The sequence below is a fragment of the Diabrotica undecimpunctata genome, chromosome 3, assembly GCF_040954645.1.
Source record: "Diabrotica undecimpunctata isolate CICGRU chromosome 3, icDiaUnde3, whole genome shotgun sequence".
NCBI lineage: Eukaryota > Metazoa > Arthropoda > Insecta > Coleoptera > Chrysomelidae > Diabrotica > Diabrotica undecimpunctata.
Window position 1 is genome coordinate 56,727,364 of NC_092805.1, and position 21,893 is coordinate 56,749,256.

The following is a 21,893-nucleotide window of genomic DNA, read 5'->3' on the forward strand; positions in this document are numbered from 1 at the left end:
AGAAACCCCCGGAATTGAAACTAGGTACACTGTCTCAACTAAAAGGGAAACATTAGTGTGTGTGGTAGTTACTATGTAGCAATAACACGTTGTTATGTATAAACCGCCTCCATATATATATATATCGCACCTTTGCTTCCAAGATATATATATATATATATATATATATATATATATATATATATATATATATATATATATATATATATATATATATATATATATATATATATCGCACCTCTGCTTCCAAGGTGACAATTCAAAAAAGTAATTTTTATAGAAATACCAAGAACTGTCATTTTGGTACTGAAATAATTCGATGACCTTTCAATGACAATGCATGTGAGGAGCGCACCTGTGGAGAGATAAATTGGCATTGTAGTCGTCGTCGTCATAAGTTATTCTTCTTCTTCTTCAGCTTTCCCCTTTTTAGAGGTCACTGTTCCTTACTCTTCGTCGCCAATCATTTCTGTCCATGGGGCCTTTTTCACCCAAACCTTTCTCCCTGAAGTCCTCTGCCACACAGTCATTCCATCTGATCGGTTTTCCTCTACCTCTCCTTCTATCAACTTTTAACAGCTCTATCCTTCGTCCCACAAAGTTTTTAACTTTACGTCTGACATGACCAAACCATTTCAGTCTTTGTTCTTGAATCTTTTTTGAGACTGTAGTCACCCCGGCTCTTTCTCTAATCAAGTCGTACCTTGTTGTACGCTCCCTCATACATATCCTTTACGAGCCTTACGTACTTCTCAGGAACCTAGTTTCCTCTCATACATCTCCATAGGTCTTTTCTAGGAACTGTGTCGTATGCCTTCTCAAGATATAAAAATATCAAGTGTAGCTCTCTCTTCTTCTCCTTCTAGTGCCTATCCGTTTCGAATATTGGCGACCATCATGGCAATCTGTATTTTGTAAACTGCGGCTCTGAAAAGATTTGTGGTTGTTGTGTTGAACAACGTACGTAGAATTTTCAGCCAGGAAATTCTTCGCCTTCCTGGTCCTCGTTTTCCTTGAAGAATTAATTGCAGCAACCCATATCTTTCGTTGTTCCTCATGATGTGACCAAGGTATTCAATTTTGGCGGTTTTTATTGTGGTTAACAACTCTATTCCTTTTTTATTTCTTAATAAAACGTCCTGGTTAGTAACATGGTCGGTATAGGATATCTTCAGGATTCTACGATAAAGCCACATTTCGAAAACATTAATTTTCTTACAGGTAGTGTCTGTGAGAGTCCACGACTCAACTCCGTACAACAGTATAAGAAAGATATAACATCGTATTAACCTGATTTTATGGGTACTGATAAATCGTGGCATTTGAATAGCTTAGCCATTTTTTGAAACGCAGATCTAGCTTTCTCTATCGTAGATTTTATTTCTAGGGAATGGTCACAGTTTTCATTGACGTTCGTACCAAGGTAGGTGTATGTTTTTATTCTTTTTCAATTTCAACTTGCTGCTCCTTCTTAGAGATCATCATACATTTTGTTTTCTTAATATTCAGTGAAAGTCCATATCTCTGACTCACTTCTGTGATTCTATTCATTAACTCCTGGAGGGCTTCGTAACTGTCAGCGAATACCACCGTGTCATTCGCGTATCTGATGTTGATATTCTCCGTTAATTCAAATTCCGGCTTCAACATCTTCTACTGCTTCTTGAAATCATCAGAGTATATGTTAAACAGTAAGGGTGGTAGTATACACCCCTGTCGGACCCCACGTTTGATTTTGATATCGGATTCTCCTGCCTCTGTACGGATAGACGATGTTTGATTCCAGTAAATATTGCTAATAATTCTTAGATCACAGGTGTTTATTCCAATATTTGTTAATATCTACATCAGCTTGTCGTGTTTTACTGTATCAAATACTTTATGGTAATCAATGAAGCATGCATAAATATCGCAATTCACATCTCTACATCGTTTAAATAGCACTTGTATGCTAAAGAGAGCCTCTCTCGTACCCACTGCATTCCGAAAACCAAACTGTGTACGGCCGATTTTGTCTTAGAATAATCTATATATCCTTTGATGTATGATTTTTAGAAATATCTTTAAAATGTGGTTCATTAAGCTGATGTCCAGAAATCATTGCAGGATACGGATTTTGTTTTCTTTGGTAGGGCAATAAACGTAGATAACATCGGAGCAGCTCTCTTCTCCCGTATTTCTCTATTAACTGTCTTAAAGTAAATAAGGCATCCGTTGTCCCCCTTCTTGACATAAACCCAAACTATTCTTCCCCTATCTATGTCTTTCCCCTTAACCTTCGCTTTACAGTTCTCCTTCTTACTACTCTCTACTCTCTCAAATTTTCATCATCATACTCTCTCCATGAATTGGGCAACCTTTCTTCCTCATATATTCTTCCCATCATTTGCCATACAATATCAACCCCTTCCTCTCCTAGAGCCTTTCAAACCTCTACAGGTATTCTATCAGGTCCTACAGAATTACTATTATTGGTACTCGATATCCCCGGTACTCGGTTCTCATTTGGGATTCCGCATCATCTGTCTCTCCTCTGGTGTTCTTCATATAGCAACTTTCCAAAGTACTCATACCATCTTTGCTTTATTTCAATATTGGTTCTTAACACTCTTCCATCCACACTTTTAATCTGCTTTACACGGGTCAAGTCCTTTGATGACTTGTCCCTTGCTTTAGCAATGCTGTATAACCTTTTCATCCCATCGGGTGTATCCAACTCTTCATATAGCTGTGTAGACAATCTTTCCTTAGCAGTAGCTACAGCGCGCTTTGTTTCGCTCTTTGCTACTTTGTATATATCCTTATCTTCCTTTCTTTTAAACCTGTCATACCTCTTTCTTCTCTCTAACCTTCTGTTGCACTTCTTCGTTCCACCACCAAGTTTCTTTGTCTCTAGGAGGCCCTTTACCAGATGTTTTTCCTAGCACTTCCTCTCCCACTCGTACAACTTTACTGTTGGCTTCCGACCAGTCATTTACCGTATCTTATTCCTTAAGATTTTCAGCACTCTACTCTTAAAGACTATTGCCAAAGCCTTATCCTGTAACTTTCACCACTTTACTTTCTGGAGCCCTACTGGCTTTCCTTTCCGCCTCACCTTTATCTCCGTATCCACTATCAGCGGTCAGTGTTGACTAGCTACGCATTCACCCTTTATCACTTTAAAATTGGTAGCCTCTTTTAGCTGACTTCTTACGGCAGTTTTGATGTTTTCAAACTTATTTGCTAGATAGCAAAAATTATAGAACTCGAAGTAACACACTGCACTGTTTATACTTCAATCATCAATAATGGTTTTAGTCTAATTCCTTTAACATATCTTTTCACACATGTGTCTTCAAAATTGACACAATTGTGAGGTTTTAATGATAGACCTCATCACACGTATTTACCTAAATGATCTGTTTGTAACTAAAGATACAACGCTTTTACAAAATGCAATGGTATTGTCTAAAAACATTAAAAGTAACTCACGCGTCATCTATTAAGTCAATTTTGACTGAACTAAGTAATAAATCACAATTTTTGATTTAAGTCACTTTTGAAGCAATATGTATATATATATATATATATATATATATATATATATATATATATATATATATATATATGTGCGTGTGTGTGTGTAGTAGAACATTAGCTTCATTAGGCATTTCTCAAACATATGGAGTGAAGATACGTGAATCAACTATTTTTCTTACGGACATGACTACACAGCAGCGGGTAATAATTCGACAGGATTTATGCTTTAACTCGTAATTTAATATAGACTATTCGGAAAAGTTTAAATTGTTCATCAATTATTAAGCTCCAATTCTGTAGAAATTTATTTGAATGTGAAATTAAGAATAAGTGTCAAATCATACGTGCTTTGTGATATTGGTGTATATTATCTACCAAAAAGGAACACATTACGTTGATATTGCACGCTTAAAAACTAAATTTTCTTTAAACTAAGACAATGCATTATTTGCTCAGTTACAACTTCAAAAATGCTGATGTTATATCCTACGATTTGACATAGATTCGAACTAGTAATATTCGAGAATGGGAATCTAATATAGATAGTTTCTATAAACAGTATTTATAGCCAACTACGTCGTTTACCTTTACCATCCAAACACATTTCTATCATATTCAAACAGGTTGTTCATTGATTTGAATTTAAGCACTAAAATTATAATCGTTGTATGTAAATGCTTATATAGGTTAAAAACCTACAAACACTATTGCACAATCAGTATTCTTATACTAACGAAGAATATTAAGAAAATAATTTTGGATCATCCTACACTCTGGCTTCAATGTATTTCAACTTAATTGGATATTTTAAAGAATTAAAAAATGATGTCTACTCTTAATTTAATTTTACCCTAAATCTGGAATTTAAACATGGAATTTTCTACTTGTCTAATAAATTTTCAAAGAGCATTTGTTCTGTACGAAAACGGGAATTTAAATTCTTACATATACATAATGACGGTATTAGATTTTTGTTTTGATATAGGGCAGCGACAGCCGCTTATACGTATTTCGACCTTTTTAGGTCTCCTCAGAACGGTATAGCCACTGCTCTAGGTAGATAAAGAGGTCGAAATACGTATAAGCAGCTGTCGCTGCCCTGTATCAAAACAAAAATCTAATACCGTCATTATGTTTTATTACTTACTTCGTTTGGAGTACCAGAAACTGAATTCACTACGAATTTTGACCAGGATGAACGGCATGTGGAATGCAATTTTAGATTCCCTTGCCGAGTAATTTATCCAGCTGTTTGTTTCGCAAGTTTTAGGAAACACAGTGGTAAAAATTTGAATTCGGTTTCGCTAGGTAGAAATCGTTTGATTTCTCTTTTTGTTCTTACATATACATTTAAAAGTTGAATTACATTGAAGATTTTTTATAAATTTAAACGATAAAAGATATGAATGAATACGTTTGTATACGTCATACCACTAATTATATAAATATCGCACCCCCAGAAGAATAGTGACGTAATTTCAACACTAAAAATTCTAAAAAAAAAAACAGTCTACAAAATTGTTTTTTTGTGGCATATTGTTTATTTATTTGCTTCATAACTATTTAAAAATCACAAGTAATTATTCTCTTATTTAAAAAAGTTACAAAACAGTTTTTTATTTCTTTAAAATTGAAAAAATATCTTAATTCATATTTACTTACATCACCATACAACCCCACGTTTGTAGTGTAGTACCTGACTTTTTATTCTCTTTAGTTAAAATAATAAATATAGGAATTTCTAATTTTTTATAAAATAAAATTTATTAAAACAAACTGACTTACAAATTAACTGAACTACACTGGAGTGCAAAATTAACCGGACACTCAGATATTTACTAAAAACGGGCGTTTAAAATAATTTAGTATTTATCGAGTATTTAATAATTAACAAAATTTAAAAGTCAAATTTATTACAACTCAAGAATGTTACAAAGAAAAAACAAAAAATACAAAAAAATTTAAAAATCTACAAAAAAACAAAAATTATTATTTTTTTTAAATATAAACATTTTGTATGGAAAACGATATTTAGTAGTGTAATACCTCCACGAGCCCTAATTACGACTCTCATTCAATCAGGCATAGTTCGGATTAAGGCAGCAAAGTCAGATTGAGTGATTTGCTCCCATTCGTCAAGAACTGCTTGCTCCAAATCATTCATGGTTTTAAAGTTATCATGGTTACGTTGAAAATGTCGTCCCAGAGTATCCCATGCATGCTTTATTGGATTTAAGTCTGCACACCTTGAGGGCCATGGTAATAAACGAATCCCAACTTCATCCAAGTAATCCCGTGTTGCGATGTACGGACGAGCATTATCTTGCATCAGACGAAAGTTTTCACCACAAATGGGGCAAATCACACTACCTGATCTTCCAAACATTGCTGAATATACCGTTGAGCGTTCAAATTGCCCCTTTGTATTGTAATAAGTTCTGTATGAACCTCTAGAAAAATACCTCCACGCCATTAAACCACCTCCATCAAATTGAACTCTCTGAGTAAAACAACATTGCTGATAACGTTCACCAGCTCTTCTCCATATCCGCTCATCTAATGAGTATCTGTTAAATCTTGATTTATCCGTGAATAGCACAGAACTCCAATGGTCAACATCCCAATTAAGATGTTCGCGAGCGAAGTGTAAATGTTGTCTCCGATAATCTGCTGTGAATAGAGGTCCCGTGGCAGGTATTCTGGACCTTAATCCATATTCATTTAAGCGTCTTCGAACGGTATAAACGGAAACTGTGTTTATATGGACATCATTTAAATCGTTTAGCATGCATTGGTATGCTGATAATGTAATAATGTACGATCGAGTAACCCTTGTAACCTAAGAAATCGATCTTCAACTTGACTTGTAGTTCTTCGTCTACCTTGATCCTCCTTGTGTATTTTCCTGTTTCCCAAAATCTTTTTATTGCATCAAAAACTGTACTTCGAGAAATTCCTAAAGCATTTGCGACGTAACAATTGCTCAGCCTATCATCCTGTAAAGCAACAGCTTGTGCTACTTCTTCTGGCGTCATAATTTTTTTAATGAAAGTTTTAAACAGGAGACAATACAAAAACCTACAGCCGAACTTATAATTACATAAGTACAGTACCACAATAAACTTAAATTAATACTAAGCCACTATTTCACATTAATAACAAAACGTATGTGTAAAAGTGTTGTTGTTCGAACAAAACATCTAAACAAAAAAAAACGTTATGGCTAATAAGGCATAAAATACAATTCAAACAAATTAAACAAGTTTTGATCTAAACACCAACAAAAAACAAAAAAATCTGAGTGTCCGGTTAATGTTGCACCCCAGTGTATAAAAAGTAATACAAAAATTAGTAAAATTAATACTAATTATTATTTTTGCGAAGTATTTATTTTCATCAAAATTTTCTCCCTTACATTCATTACTGGCCGACAAAGATTTGTAAAACTCGTGGCGTATGTTCGGAATGGCACTGTTATCATATAATCACTCTTAACCTTTTTCTTAGCTCAGAAGATACCTGGTGGTTCTTTCTGCTTAGGCAATTTCCAGTGTTTTTGTTATTAAATCTCTACGGTTTCGAACTCTCCACTGTTTTTTTATTTCAACTGTTGAATATCTTTTCTACTCTCACTACTCGTATTTCATTGGACGGTACGCTACCTCTCTCAGTGATTTTCTTAAAATTCTTTCCAAAAAACTGTAGAAAGTATTAACATTGTAGTTCATTTTTTTTTCACAATTGAATAACTGTTGCCTACTGAGATAATACAAAAATAGAGCCACTTGGTGTTCTTTTATTTTGCCCTTCCATTACAGAATGCATTTAATCGCCTGCATTAATTCAAGAGGTCGCGGCAACAAGGAACGTAAGCCTAATTTGAAAAGTTTTGAGTAAATCACATTTAAAGTTTTTGATTAAATTTTCAAGATTCATTTCACCATTTTCAACATTTAAAAATTATTCAACAAATAAATGTGGCTTATGCCCCTTTTGACAATAACAAAACTAATATAAATTCTAAAGACAAGAATATACCTACATTATTTTTTATTAAAAAAAAATCGGTTTTGTCATACTCTACCTTTCGTCTACTTCCTCTGTTTCATCAATTTGGTTACATTATATCCTAAATTTTTTTGATGTTCAGTACTATTGGTCCTCAATATTCCCTTTTTAAGTTTTTTGTTTAAAATATGTTCATGATTTTGTCGACAACAAAGTCTTTATAGCCTGGAGGCGACATCTATTGCCCAATAGCCGCAAAACTAAGCTGGTGACTTAAGACAAAAGAAATCTTCAAATTTTAATTTGTGGCTTAGGTCCCTTATTTTCCCGAGCTCTTCAATTATTAAGTAATAATCTAATATCGATCAGATTAATAAATATCTTTCCTATTTTTTCTCTTTTCAAATTAAAAAGGTGGATAAAAACACCGACACTGGTGAACAAATACTGTCGTAATTTCCAGTTATGGAAGTTATGGGTGTAGCTATTAATAATATATTAATCGAATATTATTGCATCTAACATGCAACAGTATTTTACCAAATGTGAATAATTTATTAACGTCGTAATGTTCATTGTATACAATACAAATTGAGTAACGACAGTATTTTACCTGCAGAGGAAAAAAAATAATGAACAGTGATATCTATAATCAAAAACTCCATTTTTGGAACAAAAGGCACTATTCTTCTGGGGGTGCGATATATGAAAAAAGCTTCAAAAACATATCAAATATTCCTATCGCATAACCTCACATAACCTACAAGTATGGTAGACGATGAAGTTGGCTTTCATTTTTAAAATTACTTCGAAACAGCTACAATCATATCACAACAAATTCATTTGCATATTTTACATATAAAATATATTTTTTTTTTCAAACAGTGAATTTGTGTTGGGTTTTAATTTACAAAATGGCAAATATTGAAATTTTTATCGCAAATAAACTAATACAGCTGCAAAGTAAAGAATCATTCCTGTGTAATTGTAAGATGCATATATTTAGAGGAATATATTATTTAAATAAACCATCAAATTCTAAATACACTTTTCCCTATATTAAATATTTTGTAGGTTATTCCTAGCGATAAGATCCCACGAAAGCAATATGAGAACAATATGATTTCCTTTGGTACATGATTATTGTTCATAAATATGGAAGTATTCAGAATCTGTTTTAAACAATTTTATAACTTTTTTCTAGTATGGTGAAAAATCTTGTATGATTAAAAGAAGAAGAAAAAAGTAAAAGCCTTTTCTTAATAACAGCACTATTCAATAAGATATATGGCACAGGTAAAATACCATCAGACTGGCTAAAATCAATATTCGTAACATTACCAAAAAATCCAATGCCTCACACTGCGATGACTATCGAATATTAGCATGATGTCTCATGTCCTCAAAACTTTTCTCAGAATCATTCATACACGAATTTACAATAAAGTGTGAGTTTCAGATGATGACACTCAATTCGGATTTCAAAATGGATTGGGAACACGAGAAGCTTTTTTTGCCTTAAATGTGTTAACACAACGATGCCGAGACATGAATGTAGATCATGCATCATGTAGAATCATGTAGAATATGCATGTTTTATTGATTATTGAAAAGCATTTGACTGCGTTAACCATCAAAAGATGATCGAAATTTTAGTCAACTGGAATTGACGAACAAGACTTGCGAATTATCTCAGAACTATATTGGCACCAAACGGCAATAATTGAATTAGAGCACACAACATCCGAAGATATACGAATCAGACGAGGAGTGCGACAAGGTTGCGTCTTATCACCACTATTATTTAATCTAATTACTATTTAAATGGTAATAAGCCACAATTAAAGGTTAAAGTACGTTTATTGACGTTTCAATTTCCACTTCGGAAATCGTTCTCAAAATACAAACATTATTAATACAATGTCTGTTCTTCTTCGAGTGCTTTCTCCTATCGAAGATGGCCAACAATTTTGGCAAATTCTTCTGTTTTGTGTCTTTTGGGTCAGCGAATCGTTCGAGCCCAAGCCCATCCAGTATTATATGTTTTTAAGTCAACAGTACTGCCTTTTGTCCTGGTCTAAGTTAGCCCTTAATCTTACCATCGATTGCGAGCTGTAAAAAATCGTACCTGTTATTTCTTATTACATGTCTTTTAATGAGATCATGTTCTTTGCTTATTCGTTGGAGAACTTCCAAGTTGATAATGTGGGAAGTCCAATGTATTAGTAACATTCGTCTACATATCCAGGTATCAAATGCTTTAAGTCTCTTCAAACTGAAAATTTTTGATTTTGAAAATTTGATTTGAAAGCACTTCACAAAATTGGTATTTTAATTGCAGATCGAGTAACCTACCACATAATCGCCCATTAAACTAACTAAATAAACTGTAAATAAGATAAAAAATATGTGGAAAATAGAAGACTTATTTATTACGATTACTTTAATATATTTGTGATATGATAGTTGAATGTTCCTTTTTTGCCATTGTATTTTTTATAAAATATTCTAAAATCTTTAGCACATTTTTAGAAAATCAAAACCCCACTGTTTGAAATTAATTAGGCAGTTTGTTCATAAATGAAAGTACATCAACAAACTAGTAATCTTTTGTTATAATAAGTCCTTCAGACTCTTTTTCAATATCCTTCGATATATTCTGATTAGCCTGGTCGTTTTCGTACTCGACGAAATCGTCGAACAGACTTGGCCAAGCCTCATTGTCATCATAGCAGCTCAAATCACTACCGACATGATCGGAAAAATTTAGAAACATATTCCAAGTGTCCTTCGGAATGCCTCTGATCATCTGATGTGTTTCCAGGAAGCTAATCCATCTATTGAGAATGGGCGGTTCCCGTATCGTGAACACAAGTTTCCAGAGGATAATGGCCATATCCGTCGGCAAGATCCTTTGGCCGGAAGAAGAGTCTAGTCCGAAACGAAAAGTAAACCGGTATAAGTCTTTAAACATTTCGTAGTTGTGTTCAATTTCACTAACTAGTTCGGGCAATCGGGTTTGAATAGCTTTTATTGAATCGGCACGTATCAATTTCAGTCCGTTAACGAATTCTGAACGAGTGAACCGGCACATCTGTTCGGCATTAAGTTTCCAAGCTAGTACTAAAATCTTGAAATCATCAGGAGATATCTGTAGATCTTGGCAGAATTGTTCGATACCTGTAAAATGCAAGTGATAAATATACAAATCAACGTAATATGATTTATAATTAGTTAAGGTAATTTAAAGAACCAAACAATTTTCTTTTAATGTATGAACAGATTGCTGCGATTAATCGGTGCGTGGACGACAACATCGCCATGCGAAATTTTCGCGAGACGAACGGCTACTGCGATTAACGAGAACCAACACATTGGTGCGACGATATCTCGCAGCGACAACGTTATTTCTGCGTTATATTTTGTTAAAGCAGCCGGCTGCGTTTTCTCTAGTTATCGTTGCGAATTTATAATAGTTCCAACAGAGAAATTAATAGAACTGGTAAAAAATATCTAATGCTTTATGATTTGTGACACGAGGATTATATTATAAAAACATCAGAAAGAAGGATAAAGTATGGGATGAAATTGGTCAAGAGATGAAAAAACCCCGTAAGTATTTTAATTTAAGAGGTTTTATTCACTTTAATTATTTTTTTAAATAATTATTTTTATATATTCACTTTAATTATTAATATTTAGAGTTGTTATTTGCATTTTAAGTATTAAAATAGTTAACAAAATTTTCTCTAGTTGAAAATGCTAAATTGTTGCACGCCTTGGATCTCTTTCTATATTAATAAAAGCTCTGTCTAAGTTTTTTTCAGTTTCTGAAAACTCTAGTCCTTGTTGGTTTATTTTAGTGCGTAAAAAATTATGCAAAATGCAACAAGTTTCAACAATTAAAATTGTCGTTTCAACTTTTGTCTCAATTAGCCTAAAAAAGACTCGCCATTTTTGAGCTAAAATGCCAAACGCATTTTCGACCACAAGTCTAGCTCGGCATAAACGAGTATTATAATTTTCTTTTCGTCTGTCCTTTCTAGATTGTTTGTAGGGAAAAGTTCATATTAAAAAATATTTCAAAGCAAAGCCCACATCTGCAATCAAAACGTGTGTACAAGGTTCTACTTGCCCAGGAAGATTTTTATCTTCAGGAACATTCATTAAACCTGTCTCAAATCTCTGGCCCATGTTTGAATTTTCAAATAAGCCTCCGTCGCTATTTGTCCCGTAACCTCCTACATCAATTCATATAAATCTGTAATTGGCATCAACAATAGCCATCAGTACTATTGAGAGTTTTTTCAAATAACAAAAATGGTTTGACACGATTTTTCCAGGGCATTTTATAGTCACATGTTTTCCGTCCAAAGCACCGATGCAGTTTGGAAATTGCCAGATGTTTAGAAAATCTTCAGCTGATTTTTGCCACATTTCTGTTGTCGGTTCAGGAAGATAAATAGGCTGTAATATTTTACGTATAGCTTTACATACTTCATTTATAATTGTAGAAACTGTTGAAAATCCAACACGATAACGATAACTGTCTTTATTGTACTGAAGCTGTCACCTGTTACTAAAAACCTAAAACAGCAAATATTTTATGTGAGGAACTAAAGAGAAGGTGGAGAAGTTGCACAAAATAAGACATGGCAATGGGCTGAAAGTAAGAAAATGTTCCAAACTTTCTTGCTCTTTGCGAAATCCTCTTCAAATGTGCCGGAAGTTGCGACTCAAGTAGAGTCTGTAACTGAGAAAGATGATGGTGTAGATGTTTCGGATAACGAAGAGAGTGAACTTGGTGATATATCTGAAGTACCGTTACCTACAAAAAATAAAGAGCCTGCTACTGGTGCTAATGTCACCAACCCTATTGTAGAACCAGAACCAAAAAAACGAAAAATGAGAAATGTACAGTCGTCGGTTCAATGTGATCAATGAGACAAAATACGTCGTCGTCGCAGCAATGTGTTCATGACATGAAAAAACGCTGTCGCTTATATTGCGAGATAAATCGTATCGTCGACGCACCGATTAAATTGCAGCAATCTGTTCATTCCTTAATAGCTCATCCTAATCGACAAAAGAACGGTTCTTACATTCCCACATCTCTCCACTCGTTACATGTACAGTTATGCGATGGTTCTTATAACAAAATTGTTTTCTGCTCAGATCTCACAGTGAAAATAATAGATTAGAAGTTTGAAATAATATTTTCCATTTTCCTGTTGTAGTAAGGTTATAACATTAAAAGCAAAAAGGCTTACAGTACAAGAATAAGTAAATATACGCATGATTTATAATTGAAGTTACATAGAACCGCGTGAACCTACAATGCACGAGCAACATTGAAAAAAAAAACACACTTGATTGTACAATTAAAAGTATAAATACGAGGACGGTATTAAAATAGAAATCAATCAATAATAATTAGTCATTGTATATATAGTAACGTAAAGACCATGTATGAAGATCGCTTTCCAATTTAATTCTGATAAATTTATTACTAGTGGACCGAAGATATCTATTACATTTTATTGCTCTATTGTATCAATCAGCGCTGCATTTACAAAAATGTTGTTTAATTTCTTGTGATGCGTAATGCAGGTTTACCAAATAATCAAAGTTATACCATTACAAGAACATATTATTATTAAAAAAATTAGGTTCCATCCACATAAATATCATTGAAAAATGATTCATGTTATCTAAAAACTGTTACCGACAAAGAAATATGTACTACGTCGGCGATATCTGTGCAGATCCTATTACCATCAAATCCATACATGCCATCATATATTTTTGTTGATGGTTAAAAATTAAATGAACTGGTATTATTTAAATCTTAGTAGGAATTACATAGTAGGTAAATCGTCAATCGGCATCTTATGTAAAATGTTATTTAAACGCAAACATCAAGTGAAATATTAATAAATAAAACTGATTAAATTATGTTTTAAGTTTACTTAGTATTTAATTTTTAGTTTACTTAGTAATCTTAATTAGTAATTAATATTTATAATGTCACATTGCTGTATGTCACATTATTTATACTTAGCGGGAGGATGAGTATAAACTTAAGTTCAAGTTTGTGGGATTGCCATCCTGGTCCCCCGGCCGCCATCTTGGAAAAATAAGGGGAAAGGGTTTTCGCGCTGTATCTCGTAAACTAACAACCCTACAAAAAATGTTATCAGACAATATTTGTAGCAAATTAAATTGTCTACTTTATTTTGAATACATTTAACCGTAAACTGGAAAATAAAAAAGTTATAAACAAAAATACCTAAAACTTTTGGAACAAATTGTTTTTGGTCTTTATAACTTTTTTTCTTGTAATTTTACAATAAAATGACATCAGAGCTATAATTATCATAGAGGCTTTTTCATAGAATAATTTTCACTACAAATTTGTTTAATTTTATTAATTTCTTTGGATTTCACAGCGCTCCGTACTTGGCCGGGTTCTTGAAGACTCGTCATCTTGGAATAAGGAGTGCCATCTTTCTATGTTATTATAAATTTATTATCGACCCACTTCGTCACCACAAAACTTATCCCACCTCGTACGCTTGCGTCGCACGAAAAAGTACGAATGGACAGAAATAAAGTTTAAGAGCACCGTACCAATATTATTCCAAGATAAATTTCTTGGTAATGAAAAGTACAAAACAAACTTAATGGACCTTCTCAAAACTGCTCTATCAGAAGTGGGTTTTAGTGTAGACCAGTCTGAATCTGATGCAGATACAGTTATCATCCGTTCTGCTTTTGCTGTATTCCAAGCCTATGATTCTGTGACTGTCGTAGCAGAGGACATTGACATTCTTGCCTTGCTCAAGACAATAGGAAGGGAACAGTCCAAAGGAGGGAGCTGGAAAAAGCATGGAAAAAGTTGGATACCAATCAAAACTTTAAAAACTTCAGCACACCACGAACTTCTGAAATTAGTTTTCTGTAGATGCAAGTGAAACTGTGAAAGTATGTGTGGTTACCGACAAGTAGGCCTCAAATACTCTACAGTGTGCCTCAATTGTCCAGGTGAAACCTGCAGTGACATTATGGAAATATTAAAATTATTCGAAAAATTCGAAGAATTCGAAAATGTTAGCCACAATGATGCCAATTCTAACTTCCGTTCTTTCGCAAACATTCACCTTCGATACTGAATTATATCCTGAGCCGCAGCCTAGACCACCAAAGAAAATAAAAAACAATAGCTGGGTAACAACTTTTTTAATATACAATTATGCTCAATATTTTCTCGCCTGGAAATTGTCAGTGAATTAGGCCTAATGGGGATATCACTTAAAAAACACGCCTCCAGACTCTACCTCATAGGTGGTCGCGAAAAAGGTCAATAATAAACTAATAATACCATAGAAATAAATAAATAATATATAAATTATATGTAATAAATAAAAATAATAATAAATTATATGAACAAAAACCTAGGTAATAAAAAACTAAGCCTAATGTTTCGCTTTTATCGTATTCTTATGAGTATTGCAAGAACCCGGTCAACTTCGGGAGCGCTGTAAAACCCACAGAAATTAATGACATTGAACACATTTGTAGTAAAAATTATTCGTTAATAACCTTCTATAATATTGCTCTGATGTCTTTTTATTGTAAAATGAGCAGAAAAAAAGGTATAAAAGAAAATTTGTTCAACAATTTTTGGTTATTTTTGTTAATAACTTTTTATTTTCCATTTGCCGATAAAAAAATAATAGAAATAAAGTTGTAGACAATTTAATTTGCTACAAATAATGTTAAATACAATTTTCTGTAGGGTTGCTAGTTTACAAGATACAGCGCGAAAACCCTTTAAACCACTTATTCCAAGATGGCGTGTATTCAAGAATTCGGCCAACTTCGGAGCTCTGTAAAATCCAGAGAAATTTATGAATTTTAACAAATTTGTAGTAAAAATTACTCTATAGCCCTCTATAATATTGCTCTGGTGGAATTTTATTGTTAAATGAATAGAAAAAAAGTTATAAGGCCCAAAAGAAAATTCGTTAAAACATTTTTAGTTATTTTTGTTTATATCATTTTTATTTTCAATTTTACGAATAAAGTGATACAAATAAAGTTGTAGAAAATTTAATTTCTTACAAATTATGTTTTATAAAATTTTATGTAGGGTTCCCAATTTACGATATACAGCGCGAAAACCCATTGTCCCCTTTTTCCATAATGGCAGCGAGGGACAAGGGTGACGACCCCACAAACTTGAACTTAAGCTTATACTAACCACCCACACATCAAAAATAAAATTGCGTCCTCTCAAAAATATAACTTTTTCAATGGACTATTAGCATAGTAGAGTATAGTACACAAAATGATTACTATATTTAAAATGGCATTAATAAAATAAATTTTATTATGTGTAATAAATTATATATAAATGTTATATTCAGTTAATTTGCCTTTAATAGAACAAAATCCAACATTCTTACTGAACATAAAATATAGAAAATTAAATAAGTGATGGATTCGACCGTTACTTGAAAATTCATTTTATATATCAATAGAACACAGGTAGAACATGTTTTTCTATTATTGAAAGCCCTTTTATGTTCTGCTAGCATTATTGAAAGCACTTACACAGTGGTGTATACAAACCTAAATGTGGTGACTGTCAAAAAACTTACATCGGTCAAACTGGTAGAAATTTTAATAAAAGAATAGCAGAACATAAAAGGGCTTTCAATAAAAGAAAAACAGATTCTACATACGCACTTCACCTTCTAGATGATAATCATTCTTTTAACGACGAATTTCAAATTCTTAACATCCAAAATAAAGGTCTTAAGTTATCTTTATTAGAATCTATGAAAATTAACAAATTAAACAATTACTAACGTGAGACAAACAGTTCTCTCCTCCTCAACCTATTTCATTAAAGACTATAAAGTGTAAACACATACCAAAAATAGATCACTTGAGAAAAGCACTCTGCTGAAACAGCAGTAGTGATAAGATTTTATAATAAATTTTGTGGAATTTTTGAAAACTTTCAGTGTTTTATTGATATAGAAAATTAAATCATTTACTGCTCAAGTGATTGGAATTATTAAATTTTTAAAGCCACTGTTTGAGGCCCACTGATAATCGCTTAATTAGTTATCGGTCTTCATACATGGCTTTTAGTTTATTTCGCAAGTTACCGTAGGTCGATGTATTGTTATTTTACCGGCTGATAGGCTTAACACGGCCAGTCACCTATTTGTACATAAATAAATATTGTGTTGAAATGTAAGTATAGAATTTTTCATATATGGCATTTTTCATATAAAAATGCTTGCACGTCACAATTTATATAAAATGACGTCACTTATATTTAAAATTTCTAGAACGTCAACCTTAGAGTTAAAATTTTCCTAACACAGCTAATAATACGAAACCCATACGGAACTACTCGATCTTTCATAGGCGTCAACATCGTATAATAATCAGAAAAATAAAATCATCATTATATTGTAAATTTTAGAATTATATGATTAAGTAACCAAAAACATTTGTTATTACTAATAATATAAATTTTATGAAATAAGTCTTTAAGTCTAATATTCCACAAAATAATAATTTTAATTAAATAGATTAGACAATTGTACGCAACTGATACAGGAATACTTTAAATTTTATTGACAGTTCAGCGTGTGGCAAAAGTGTATAAAGTGTAGCCGCTTTTTTGAGAGTAAGAATTTTGTTTATGTTTTGATTTCTTGCACAATTTGATCATCTTCTTCTTAGAGTGCCATATCCCTACGGAACGTCGGCGACTACCATGCTTATAATATTGTTGTACTGATCTCGGTCTTGCGCTACGTGTAGCAATTGGTCCGCTGTCAAACCTGTCCACTGCCGCAAATTCCTCAACCAAGAGAGTTTCTTCCGTCCTATCCATTTCTTTCCTTCGATTTTACCGTTGAGAATTAGCCGAAGGAACTCATATCTTGGTCCTCTGATTATATGTCCAAGATATTCTAGTTTACGCCTCTTAATAATATTTAATAGAGTTCGTTGATGTCCCATTCTTCGAAGAACTTCTTCGTTTCTGGTTCTGCTAGTCCATGGAATTTTTAGTATCCTTCGATACAACCACATCTCAAACGCCTCGATTTTATTCATGATATCGGCGTTTAAAGTCCAAGTTTCACATCCATACAAAAGTACAGACCACACGTAACATCTTGTAAACTTTTCACGGATTTCCAAATTTAATGAGTTATTGGAATTTGATCATAATATAATATATATTAATAAATTGTATTTATAAATACATATTAAATTTAGATTAATAGGTAGCTTTAAAAACTAATTATTGTTGTGTATTGTGATTGTGCTATGTCAAAACAAATAAATAGTCTGTAGAAAGCCGATAAGCTTTCATATAAGATAGATTATTTTGAACATGAAATAATGACGGGACGTTTTTACTATTAAAGCCCTAAAAGAGGTAAGTTTAAAATTTAGAATATATAATTTTGTATTAAAATGTTTTCTAATGGATTTTAGTGTGTAGCAGTAGTCTTAAAACTAAGTGTATTTACTGTTAATATAACAGTTTGACAAGTAGTTGACATTTTAAAAATTCCTCACTTACCAACTATTCTGATGTTTTTGATTTTTATTTGAAAAATGCTATAAAAAAGATTGCATGTCATTTAAGATTTGCGACGTCATAACCCCACGGCGTTGCCAAAACATCAGAATAGTTAATAAGTGAGGAATTTTCAAAATGTCAAATATTAAGGAATACACTAATCAATTGGATTTTTAAAATGAAGAAAATAATAACATTTTTAAAATTTCTTTTTTCACTATTCAATAATATGAAAAACGAAATAAGTTTAATCCATGATATTATAAAAGATCACATAAAAATGTATAATTTTAAATACATTTAAAATTTAAACCTTAAATACTGAGGCACTAAATAATTCAGTAACTTTTATTATGTAATACTATTACTCGATTTTTACATGTCGTAAATAACATCACGGAAACCACTAACATTAAACTCTTCTGTATTAGTTTTAGACTTTTTGTGATACCGTTTTTTAGAAGGTGATTTTAAAAGTTCATTATTTTCAACAGCTTGAGAAATAATACTAAAAGTAGATAAATTTAGTTTTAAGGCTGCTGCAACACGCTAAAATACACAATAAAACATTTTAATCCAAAATTATATATTTTAAATTCTTTAAATATCCTATCTCATAGCATTCAATGGTAAAAAAGGGCCGCCATTATTTCGCTCTTGTTCAAAATAATCTATTAAACAAGCAACCTGTTCTCGACAACGACTATTTAGTTGGTTAGGCACTTTAGTACACACAAAAATAATTAGTTTTTAAAGCTATTAAACTATATTAATTTATGTTTTTATTGCGAATCAAATTGATCAAAACAAACTTATAGGTAAACAGACTTAATATAATGTTTGCCACCGCACCATCATATTATTGAAAGAAACGTGAAGTATTCCCGTATCAATGGCGTACGATTTTGTAATCTATTTAATTAACATGATTATTTTTTAAATAATTAAACTTAAACAATTGTTGCATAAAATTTAGATTATTAGTAATAAAAAATGTTTTCGTATGTTTATTCAATACAATTCTAAAATTCCGAATGTAATCACGATTACACTTTTCTTATTATAATACCATATTGGTAATACCTATAAAAGATCGAGCAGCTCCGTAAGGATGTCGTATTTTTAGCTGTTAAGGAAATTTCAACTCTAAGGTGGATGTTCTGGAAATTTTAAATACAAGTGACGTCACTTTGTTTACTTTGAAAAATGCTATAGTGAAAAATAGTTAACAAACCCCCTATATATTTCCTTTTATACCACAGTATCCCACCACCTTCAGAGTTTTGATTCTAACCGATATTTTTTCTTACAAAACAGTTTCCGCCACTTTCCATAGTCTCCACATGGATGACTTTTTCAAATTTCCAAAACTGAAAAAAATCGCTTAAAGGACAACTATGAGCTGAGGTTGTACTCTACAGAAAACAGACTGGATGGGGAAGTAGAAATGTGTTGTCTAAGCGATGATAATAGCATTGGCACAGTATGAGCACATTTTCATGGCTGGCAGCATTTCGTCCTAACTCTTGAAAATAAAATAGGTACAAGCCAAAAAGGGATACCCCAGAAGAGGACTCAGAAATGCTTAACTTTTTAAATCTATAAATAAAAATCCGTAAAATAGTTTCGAAACACAATTCCGATAACTGCCTTAATCTGAACCTTCTATAAATGCAAGGTATAACAGACGCTGATAAAGATGTTAATAGAGACATGGGGAATCTAAAATTTGCATTCCACGACATGTCTCCTCAGCTAAGCAGAAATCGTTAGCGAATTGGTTTCTTGTACTCATACAGAGTAGATCCGAATAAAAATAAAATTAAAGACAGTCAAGATTTCCTTTCACGCAAAAATAGTCTATGTATCTGTTGATACGTATTTCGCTTTAATAAAGCTCATCAGAACAGTTATTCATAGGCTTTCTCAACGTGAAAAATAAATCTTTTCCTGTCTTTGTGAAGCAACGATAAAATGGCTTCGAAACGGACGCAATAGCGACATCTAATATTAAATCCGTAAAATAGTTTCGAAACACAATTCCGATAACTGCCTTAATCTGAACCTTCTATAAATGCAAGGTATAACAGACGCTGATAAAGATGTTAATAGAGACATGGGGAATCTAAAATTTGCATTCCACGACATGTCTCCTCAGCTAAGCAGAAATCGTTAGCGAATTGGTTTCTTGTACTCATACAGAGTAGATCCGAATAAAAATAAAATTAAAGACAGTCAAGATTTCCTTTCACGCAAAAATAGTCTATGTATCTGTTGATACGTATTTCGCTTTAATAAAGCTCATCAGAACAGTTATTCATAGGCTTTCTCAACGTGAAAAATAAATCTTTTCCTGTCTTTGTGAAGCAACGATAAAATGGCTTCGAAACGGACGCAATAGCGACATCTAATATTAAATCCGTAAAATAGTTTCGAAACACAATTCCGATAACTGCCTTAATCTGAACCTTCTATAAATGCAAGGTATAACAGACGCTGATAAAGATGTTAATAGAGACATGGGGAATCTAAAATTTGCATTCCACGACATGTCTCCTCAGCTAAGCAGAAATCGTTAGCGAATTGGTTTCTTGTACTCATACAGAGTAGATCCGAATAAAAATAAAATTAAAGACAGTCAAGATTTCCTTTCACGCAAAAATAGTCTATGTATCTGTTGATACGTATTTCGCTTTAATAAAGCTCATCAGAACAGTTATTCATAGGCTTTCTCAACGTGAAAAATAAATCTTTTCCTGTCTTTGTGAAGCAACGATAAAATGGCTTCGAAACGGACGCAATAGCGACATCTAATATTAAATCCGTAAAATAGTTTCGAAACACAATTCCGATAACTGCCTTAATCTGAACCTTCTATAAATGCAAGGTATAACAGACGCTGATAAAGATGTTAATAGAGACATGGGGAATCTAAAATTTGCATTCCACGACATGTCTCCTCAGCTAAGCAGAAATCGTTAGCGAATTGGTTTCTTGTACTCATACAGAGTAGATCCGAATAAAAATAAAATTAAAGACAGTCAAGATTTCCTTTCACGCAAAAATAGTCTATGTATCTGTTGATACGTATTTCGCTTTAATAAAGCTCATCAGAACAGTTATTCATAGGCTTTCTCAACGTGAAAAATAAATCTTTTCCTGTCTTTGTGAAGCAACGATAAAATGGCTTCGAAACGGACGCAATAGCGACATCTAATATTAAATCCGTAAAATAGTTTCGAAACACAATTCCGATAACTGCCTTAATCTGAACCTTCTATAAATGCAAGGTATAACAGACGCTGATAAAGATGTTAATAGAGACATGGGGAATCTAAAATTTGCATTCCACGACATGTCTCCTCAGCTAAGCAGAAATCGTTAGCGAATTGGTTTCTTGTACTCATACAGAGTAGATCCGAATAAAAATAAAATTAAAGACAGTCAAGATTTCCTTTCACGCAAAAATAGTCTATGTATCTGTTGATACGTATTTCGCTTTAATAAAGCTCATCAGAACAGTTATTCATAGGCTTTCTCAACGTGAAAAATAAATCTTTTCCTGTCTTTGTGAAGCAACGATAAAATGGCTTCGAAACGGACGCAATAGCGACATCTAATATTAAATCCGTAAAATAGTTTCGAAACACAATTCCGATAACTGCCTTAATCTGAACCTTCTATAAATGCAAGGTATAACAGACGCTGATAAAGATGTTAACAGAACAGATTAGATGTTAACAGA

General features: G+C 32.6%; 1 protein-coding gene across 1 annotated transcript in view; it reads right to left on the minus strand.

Moving 5' to 3' along the window:
- Positions 1-557: 557 nt before the first annotated feature.
- SCCRO3 (defective in cullin neddylation 1 domain containing SCCRO3) overlaps positions 558-21,893 on the minus strand; it is a 65,295-nt gene continuing 43,959 nt past the window's right edge. The window contains exon 4 of the mRNA XM_072525966.1: positions 558-10,710. Coding sequence (XP_072382067.1) covers positions 10,130-10,710 — 581 coding nt within the window. The 3' untranslated portion in view covers positions 558-10,129. The remainder of the gene's footprint in view (positions 10,711-21,893) is intronic.